General features: G+C 38.9%; 1 protein-coding gene across 2 annotated transcripts in view; it reads right to left on the reverse strand.

Moving 5' to 3' along the window:
- The window catches only part of kcnip4a (potassium voltage-gated channel interacting protein 4a), a 142,792-nt gene extending 133,091 nt beyond the window's left edge, over nt 1-9,701 (reverse strand). For both annotated transcript variants that reach the window (XM_086165391.1, XM_086165387.1), the window contains exon 1: nt 9,419-9,701. In XM_086165391.1, the coding sequence (XP_086021517.1) occupies nt 9,419-9,479 (61 nt within the window). In that variant the 5' untranslated portion in view covers nt 9,480-9,701. The remainder of the gene's footprint in view (nt 1-9,418) is intronic.
- Between the last annotated feature and the right edge of the window lie 560 nt (nt 9,702-10,261).

The following is a 10,261-nucleotide window of genomic DNA, read 5'->3' on the forward strand; positions in this document are numbered from 1 at the left end:
CATGCACACACGCACGCACGCACACGCACACATGCATACGCACACACACACACACACACAAGACCCAGATTTTTTTCTTGCTACAGGCTACTTTGCCATCAGTTTTATCTTGATTGATGGGATGTATGGATTTTTAACTGTCTAAAAACAAAGCGAACAGCAAGGCTGACAGTTGTTTGTGAGTATGTGATTAAAAATCTCCACTCAATTTAATCAAGTGTACACAGTTCATGAGAGACCCACATTAAACCCATGCTAGAATCTCGCAATCCATAGAAATCTTTACATGTGAGAAAAGTTAAACAGTCAATTTCAATTTGGTTTAGTAAATCTTAATAAAGCAGGATTACTGTTAAAGCATATGCCAAAATTGTCTGTTTTTGTAAAAGACAAAAAGCAAAAAAAAAATCTGGCAAATAGCTATCACCATATCAATTACAAAAATTGATAATCAATTCATTGTTTTGAACATAGGGAAACTCTGGTGAATGTTTTCTGACAATAATAACAATTTTAAATTCAGTCCTTCCAATAAACCAGATGATATTTTATGTCATTTCAATAACTAATGCTTTATTCACAACTTCCATTGACTGAACCCTCCCACCCTCCTGAGGGAACTGACTCGCACTTGGAAAAAATTTAATCAGAGAATGCCTCATCCACCAAGCTCTGAGAACACACACAATAGCTACAGCTTCTGCAGTATACTAGAAAAATAAATGAAACATTGTCCTGAGTTGGAACCATAAACCAGGGTGTTTTTTTATTGCCGTTTGCCAAAAAAAAGAAATGAGCTGCTACTTCGTACCTCCCATCTCTTCCACAGCTGCAGTGCCATGTTGGTCAGAGACCCCTTGGCTTGGTGTTAGCAGGTCAGACAGTGGTCACAGCAGAGCTCAACATGGGCTATGTGAAACTAAGCTGGCTGTGATGCATCACTTAATCCCTCTCTTCCTCCCACATACACAAAAATATTGGGGTCATCATCATGGAGGATGATTTCCTTACCTGCACCTCAACCTCCCATCACAACTTAAGCTCCAGCTTAAGTCTTTACCATCAAAACAGAAGTCAAGGAGACTGGGCCCTCAAAGCACAAACAGGAGCCTGGATTTTAGGACGCTGCAAATGTAGGTAAACAAGGTCAAACACACTGACAAAAACACAAAGACAGACACACACACACACACAAACGACCCTTCCAAATTTTTGCACTCAGCTACACTGACCTTGTCCTCCAAAGTGGCGGCTAAAATTAGCCAAATACATAAGGGGAAACAGTCCTGTGGATTAAACATACTGCAATGCAGTATTTAGAGATGTGACATGATGGCTCTTCTTCGTGAAGTAATTGTCATAGATGTATACGCTCACTTATAGTGAAATGTGAGCGAAACATTATGGCATCCTGCAGGAAACCGTGGTTGTTCGAGTATTACTTTAGCTGACCCAAAATCAATACCATAACGTCTTAAACCATTATTAAGTAATCTGATAGGAAGAACAACAAACGGTCTACTCTACAAGAAAGATCTATGTATTTAAACACATAAACATACATGTACTGCACACATAAATACATGTGGTAAATATATTTCTCCTTTTCCTTCACAAAAGCTACTCCAGGGTCATAAAAGGGACAGAGCAAGTATCTACGATACCAATTCACTAAACCTGCTGAAAGATTTAGCCGTCACACTTTCATAACGCTTCAATGATGCACTAGTATTAATTACATGAATACAGCACCTTTTTAGAAGTAACTGACAAAGCTCTTAGTGGAAGGCAACTCAGCATAATGAAAACGAATAATACAATAAGTCCATCAGTTCACATTTGCCAAGCTTCTCAAACATTCCTCCACCTGGTAAATGGACTGTTGAACCACATGGAGCCATGAGGATACAGCTCAACAATGAAGAACAAAGTTACATCAAAGTTACATTGAAAGAAAATTTGTCACTTTTAAGAAGGCCAGTGGGACACTGCATGTATGATGATGAAGAAAGAAAAGCTAGAAATGTACTTAGTTTCTAAAGATATCCTCAGGCTATCCTCATACAGTTTGACAAATAAGGGACAAGAATTAAGGCAATGTTTGGTCATATTAAATACATATATAGACAAATTTAAACACAAACGACTCAAATAACCAAATTCTTTTAAATGGTCCGCAGTGAAAGAGGAATGGCAAACTGTCATGTACCTACTGTACAAACTAGCATTAAAAGTATAAGCTAAGACTCCAATAAGTGTGAAAGAATGGAAACAAAAATGCCACCTAAAGCAGACTGTAAGAGAAACTGTTAACACCAAACTGGCACAACCATCAGCCTCAAGTATCCCCTGATGGTTGGGCTCCTTAAGAACACAATGTGATCAGACATGAATGAAGATTCAGTAAAATAATTGCATTTTCTCTTTTAGAATCCCTCCAGAGACCAATTTTGTTGCTTGATAAGTGAAAGTTTAATTACTTGCTTCATTAAAGCTCTAATACTCATGTTCAAATGTCACTGGTTCTTGAAACAGCAGCTTCTGGGTGTGCAAAAATATTCTAAAAAACCCAAAATGTCCATGCATGGAAAAAAATCTCAGAAGTTCAACCAACAATACACACTCCAAACAGACAGTTATAATACAAGTACCTCAAAAACACACACTTTAAAAGAGAGCTAAGCAACGTAATGGAAACCCACACCTGCACACCTTCAAACACACAGATCAAACCATTTACCAGTTGCCTGCCCTCCATCATTTTCTGAGTCAATGTATTGGAATGCCCCCATAAATTATTCAGCCGCGGCGCCTGTTATGTGAAGATAACAGAGGCTCTTTATCGGTCAGCTTGTGCTGAGACACTGCACTGGTGACTGTACAAGCACCTGCAGGGATTTGGGGCACGTTCTATGAAAGGATGCGTGTAATTTTGGTTGCGGAACACACAAAAGAATGTAGCCCATCCATGGGTTTATGCTGTAAGGTCACTTTCATTTTCTCCAGGGAGATGCTGAATTTTTACACATCAAACAAAAGGGCATTTATTTTGCCAGTGTCACGAACACAGAATAAAGATCAGAATATGTATGTAACAGTTATGATTTCAGGGGCCTAAATAGGTCAGAGAATATCTCTGAGGTAATTATGTGAAATCAGGTCCTGTGAATATATGGCAATAAATCCAAGGTGAACACCACCCCTCTCTCAGTGTAAGCTGAGATGGCTTCCAGTGCCCCCAAGACCCTGAGTTAGGACAAGTAGTACACCCAACAACAGGATAACAGGATATTTAAAAATCTATACATATTGAATTATTAATGGAAAGAAATGCAAGTCGCAGATTTCAAGTGACACACACACACACATATGTATATGTGTATATATCTTTATATATACACACACACACACACACATATATATATATATACACACACACTGTATATATACATATACATATATATACACACCGTATATATACATATATATATTTATATATATTTGTCAACAATGTAAAAAAAGAATAATCACTCTTCTTAATGTTACAACAATAATTAAAATGAGCAAATATTCCTTATACATGGAGTGTACACAACACACACACCTGCACACATGTGATGGACATTGTTGAATTTTAAAAACGCTAAATACATACAAATTTAATCTAATAATTGCCAGTAAATATAACTATGACTGTAATTTAAGACGCACCATATATGACTATATTGTGTGTTTATATGTATGTATACACAGACAGACAGACAGACAGACAGACAGACAGACAGACAGACAGACAGACAGAGGGATTCATGAGCCAGGTCTTGAAGTGGGCCTACTACTCCTGTGGATTCTCAGCAAGTGAGGGATCTTCTTTCTGCCACTTGGTGTCAGTCTTGTACATTCCAGGTTTTCTGTTGGACAACCGCAAGTGTGAATGTTGACATAACACCCTTGATAAGCCACATCCCATGCAAATGTTTCCAACCTTTTTTCAGGCTATCCGAATTAAGATGGCGCGCATGCACATGGTTTGTGTTGATGTTTTGTATGTCACAATCTCCAATCAGACTGACAGATATATTCAGTATTGTGTTGTTCTGGAGTCTATAATAAGCGCTGGCAGTATCCTGGAGGACAGGGTGTTTTGGAGTGGCGAAAGCCCAAAACAGGCTTCTGAGCCCCCCATAGGGACAAGAAGAAAGACAGACGGACCCTCCAGTTGGCCTCTGATGCTGGCTGCATCACATATGGCCTGTATGGTGTTCAGCTCTGACACCATTTCATCAAGGAGCCCTTCAAAAGGCTCATCCAAATGGACAAATAGTCAATTCTTTAATCTAAGTTTCAGCTCTCTTCTTTGTCTACATTTTATTGCGTTTTTATGGTCACATGTCATACAGGGAGATTCACAACCTGGGACTGATGATTCATGCTGGTGCAGTGTAAAATTCATATGCACTGAACGGTATCAACTTTACCAGTACTGTGATGCAGTTCTCGTCATTTCATGAAGTTTTTTTTCCCAGGGCTTGCTTAATTTTGCATTTTGAAGGGATAACATGATATGGCCATAGACAGTTAAATTACGCAATACAAATTTCAGTATTGAAAAAAGTGATAAAGCTATGACATTACATTCAGTAACCTACAGTAGCCTCTACAGTCCCGTTACCCCAAAGAGTGTTATTAAATCTGGAAGGAAACCAGTCTAACTCAGCACACATTTGCAACGAGATCCTGCCACACACTACTGAACATTGACACCTGACGGCAAGGGTGAAGCGGGAAGCGCTGAGGGCAATGGGACAGCTTTTTAGAGAAGCACTTGAGAATTTGTTCAGGAAGATATGACACATTAGAGGTCTTTTCACATTAGTCTTTTCTATTCACCGCCTTGGACTCCGGTGAAAGCAATTGATCCTCACTGGGACTCTGGCACAAAGATGGGAGGACACGTTGGTGGGCCAGTTTGCCACGAAGTTAGTAACGACTACTTGGCACATTAATAGACAAAGTCAAAAGGGGAGAATCAAAGGCATAGTCAACAGGGACTGGCAAGTCAACAGGGGAAAAAACGAAATGAGACGGCCCACAATAAACTCCTGTTAAAAGGTTTGAAACCATAAACAAGCCTCTTGTGTTCTGTCAAACCTTTGTTACAAGTTTAATCTCACTCACATTTTATAAATCAAGGTATGGCCACTCACATCACCTAGATTCTTTCTTCACCTTTTTGTTCCCCTTCTCCTTCCCTCTTTTTTATCTGGCCTGAGTCCTGAAGCAGATGGTCCTTGCAAGCGGACACTCCCCACCACGTCCCTCAAAGGGAAAACAAAATCTGGATGCAAAGCACACAAAATGTGCTTAAAATCAAACCAAAGTCTGACCACAGATCATTTTATCTTTCAGGTAGAATGGAAGCTCACAGGTGTCCTGAAAATGTCCTCAGACAAAAGATCAGACTGATTTCTGATTCTGAGCTCTGAATAAACTATTGCTGGAGAAACCATCAGTTCCTCGAATATACCAGGACTGACAAGATCCAATTATTCTCTTAGGAATAAAAATGACTAAAGATTATATCCAATAAAATTAGAGAGATGTTTCTCTTTCCAGAAAAAATGGTTGACTTCACAAGATGATTACTGGCTTATGAGCATTTTCATGTGGAAGCTTTTGAGAGAAAGTAGCTTCTCCCAAACTACTTTAACAAGTGGATATACAACAGATAAAGGTCTTAAAAAAAGAATATTCTGATACTTCTTTCCCCAGTAATGCCAGATGAGACTGGAGACTGAAAATGGGTCAAGAATCCAAAGGAATCTAGGTGATTAACAGAACAACAAAAGCGAGATTATGGTTTTCTTTACCCTGCACACACATCAGTGAGTGTATAAACCATAAACAAGCCGGCCCTCATTTGTAGGTCGAATCTTAATCATGAAAAGAAATATTTCCTGAAGGAGGCCCAATGACATTTTCATCTCATGCAAATACTATTCTCGTAATAAAGCCGCTGACAATTCTTCTTCCAGGGAGCTCACATGTTTGACATCAGCCCTTGAAAATATTAATTAGATAGCTTTAATCTATCTTTATATATTTAAAGATAATGAAGAAAACTGCTTTTGCTGATAACAAATCAAACCAAGTCCTCAGCTGAAACAAAGGCAGCAAAATAAAAGTAAACAGACGGTAAAAACAGGGTATCCAGTTCTTTGTGCTATCAAGTTGTCTCTGACAGATAAACCATTTTGCTTTCCTATCTGACAGATTTGGAGCAGCTCCCTCAATCCAAACATTTACATCAGTTCAATCTCAGGACCCCTGGCTGACAGATTCTGAGTACACCATTACACACACACACGCATGCACACTCACATGGTCATTTCTAGGCATTGCAAAACCTCATATCTGAGAAGACCAATCACTGTATGTCTGAAAAACCAACCTAGTTTTGTGCCATTGTATTAATACAATCTAAACTCTTATCGAGAAACTGCAACACTCCATCTGCCAGGACAATCACTGCTTATTGAGCTCTGATGATTTTAAAAGCTTTATGGAGACTTCACAGTAAGAATGTTCAATACTGCGATACATAATTGAATACTATACTGAACTGCACATAACTCAGGGCGAAAACGTTAAAATTCAGTGTCAGTATTGATGTCTTATGTATTGATTATTTCAAAAAGACCAGTTTGCCTGTGTGTCCGGTTTGTTAGGTTATGCAAAGCGGTCTGAAATTTGCATAGCAAATCACCTTCATGTCCTTTAAGTGCCCACAACTAACAGCGAACAGGTCCGATATAAATTTTCTGTTCATGGAGGCCTGTTGGAAAATATTATGCACATAGTAAGCAAAATGTAAGGCCTAAATAATTAAATGTAAATCCGAGGAAATGAGGCATGAATTCAACAGCTATGAGGCAATGAATCATAGTGAAATTTTTACTGTTTGCTTTATTCATATTTTTAATGCAGCTTAAGGTATGCAATGTAAAAATTATTGACTAGGCTGTGATAATTTATATCGACACAAATAATAATATAATAATAATAATTTACCCTTTATTAATCCCTGTGGGGAAATTCATTCTCTGCAATTAACGCATCATGGAATAACCATGAACAGTAGGCATGCCGTCTATCAGTGCCAGGACAGCAGTTAGGGGTTCAGTGTCTTGCCCATCAACACTTTGACAGGAACCGGGAATAAAATAAGGAATGTTTGGTTCCAAAGACGATTACTCTACCTTCTGCGCCACGCCGCCCCCATAAGGACATTCACTATAAATACTCAATAGACAATAGAACAATGTCTTGTTCTACCAAAAGACAGAACTAAAAACAGCACAATCAATGAAAATTGTACATGCTGCAAGTCTTCATGATAACATTTCTGAAATGCAAAGATATGGTGCTACAGCAAACAAATGTCTTGGGCAGCCTTTGGTGGACACCAAAGGAATGGGAGGTGGGAGAGAGCTCCAAGGAGAGTAGCTCCTGGGAGAATCAACTCATGGCTGGACGACCATAGCATTTCTGAGGGCGATCATTACAATGGGATTTCCCTGGGGATGGATAACAATGCTATAGCCCTCTGGGGATGATGTGACGCAGACAGAGTTTGATGGACAAGTTGAGAACGAGATGTACTGTTATTCTTGGTATAATTTAGTCTTTACAAAGACGTTCTCTTGTCTGAGAAATTGTGATTAGCAGGCTGGCTGATTAGAATTATTTTATTTCAAAATTTGTGATACATCATTTTCCTATGTCTATCCACATATTCACCCCATTATCTTTTTTACCCACAAATTCTTTGCTAACTTTGCTAAATCATTCAAAAAGAAAATCGGCAAATCTTTATGTACAATTAACTAAGACATTGATGAAAAATGTAACCGACAGTTAATAATTCATATACACAGACATGGAAAATGAACTTCTGAAAATTATGATTTGGTAAACCATGGAGAAAAGTTGTGGGTGTCTTAAGTTTTCCACATTGACCTTTTGTGAAACAATGTTTTAAGGAAACTTTCAGCAACACTGACAGCAAGCATTTTCCTCTGAAAGAAAAAGGTTGAGTCTTCATTAGAGCTGCATATTGATTTTACTTTAACTGACTATTTAATCAATTAATATTGATTTATTCTCAATTGTTTGAAGACTAAATATGCACTCCAAGAGAAAATTATTAAAAAGAAAAAAAAAAAAAAACACATTCTCAAACTATTCAAATTCTTTTTGTCTAGAAACCACTTGATCAACTGATTTCTCAGGTTTTTTATGTTTTCCAGGGTCAACAACACCATGTATTAACAATAAAAAGACAGGTAGCAAGTGCTTATTCAGTTCAGATAGAGAAACAGTAGCACAGATGATCATGTACACAAAGAAAAAGATCTGGATTATTACAAGAGCATTAATAGAAAACCAGACACAACGAAAGACACATTTGCGGCGGCAGCATAGACTACAGATGAATATCTTTCAACACATCAAGACAATTTAATGTCATGAAGATATGACTCATAACCCTAACAGGGGCTGGTAAGAAAGATGAACCTGGGGTCGGAGTGACAAGCACTTAACTGCCCATCTGGTTCGGAGAGAAACCTGTAGACTAGAATGTGCTCAATATTCAGGACTCCGGCCAAATCATGTGGAGGGGAAACCCTCCACATAGATATGATACTTGTGTCCGAATACCTTTCTTTTATTTATTAAAAACGGATGGTGTGCCCACGCACTAACTTCTGTTGAGGTGAATTCAAATGTTCTGGAAAAATGTTGGTTAAAGTGACGACAAGCAAAATCTCAATTTCATCAGATGTTTTTGTTTATTGTAAAACTAATGCCATTTCCAACTACAATGCACACAGAAGAAAATGAAACGAAAGCACTGTACTGGAGATTGTTCAGTCTCTAGTGCAACTTTAGACAAACAAATTGTAACATATATTTCCACATAACTCGGCTACAAAAGGATTAGTATTCTTTTCCAAAGAAGGCAAAAGTGAACAATGTATGTTGCAGAGGCATGCAAGTCACATCCAAGCAGAAAACATGTCACGCGGAACTCCACTGAGAAATGTCAGAATTTAAAGATCCTCGTAACGACCTGCCAATTACTGAAGTGTCAATTTGCAGGTGTGTCGTGTTTCCCATTAGAATAGCATTAATGCGATCCGGGTTTTCTTTGTAAGCCGAAATTGAAGAAAAGCTAGCCAAACAGTCAAAGTTGTCGTCTAGCAAATTTGTTGCCCCCCCGATAAACCAGTCGGGACACAGCTGAATTGTTTCATTCTCAGCGGGAGTTTTGCCCAAACGTTCTCCCCCACGCGTGGACGGACAGAACAAACCCGTGTTGACAGTCACGCGAGGAAACATGCGACTGCTGTCCTACCAGGGGAAGACACGGCAGCATCCACGCGGCCGGAGATCGTCTCCACTCTCTTCTCCTCCATAATCGAGCGTGTGTTTTGCTCTCGACGGCTGCTAAGTGTGGACTAGTTGCTGCTCGGTCATCAACTCCCCCGAAGTTTCGCAGAGGCGCGTGCACGAGGTTCGATCGGGAGCGAGCGTGATTGCACGATCCCGACGTGCGCGTGTTCGTGGTCTGCAACTGAACTGTGAAATTATAGTTATTAATTATAGTTATTAAGCTGCAGTTCCATTAAAAGGCACAACATGCCAGCTTTTTCCCCCTTTCTTTTCTTTAATAGTTTAAATAATCATCATCATCATCCTCACCACTGTCGCTACTAATGGAAAAACAAAAGCTTCAACATCACATATGGCAGGTTACAGTCAAAGTCTTGGGAGGTAAAATATCTTCTTTTCTGCGGAAAAGTCTGTTAAAAATGGCATCTAATGACCCCGACCCTTAAAAATACTAGACTCCTTGCATATGCATATGAATGGAGTCTATATTAATATCCATTTTTCTGCTTCCAGTTGAGAAGTTTCAGGTTTCCTCATCACACTGCCTTGGCTGAATATTTTGCAAAAATTGCCTTTTGAAATATTGTGTCACAAATTCCCTCTCTGACTGTCACATCATTCTGCACCAGGCTAGAAATTTTTTGGCATGACGTCTGATTAAATATGAATCTGTAGACACATACCCTGATATGGAAAGCTAACTTTATCGCTGAAAAAAAATCTTTTGTTTTCAGTGTCTTGCATGGAAACACAACCACAGTATCATGGAGATCCATGAGACCTGAAAAAAGATGCCCCCCCCCCC

This window comes from Fistularia commersonii, chromosome 19 (genome assembly GCF_037954325.1).
Source record: "Fistularia commersonii isolate RoL2024-O1a breed Wild chromosome 19, RoL_Fcom_v1.0, whole genome shotgun sequence".
NCBI classification, from domain to species: Eukaryota; Metazoa; Chordata; class Actinopteri; order Syngnathiformes; family Fistulariidae; genus Fistularia; species Fistularia commersonii.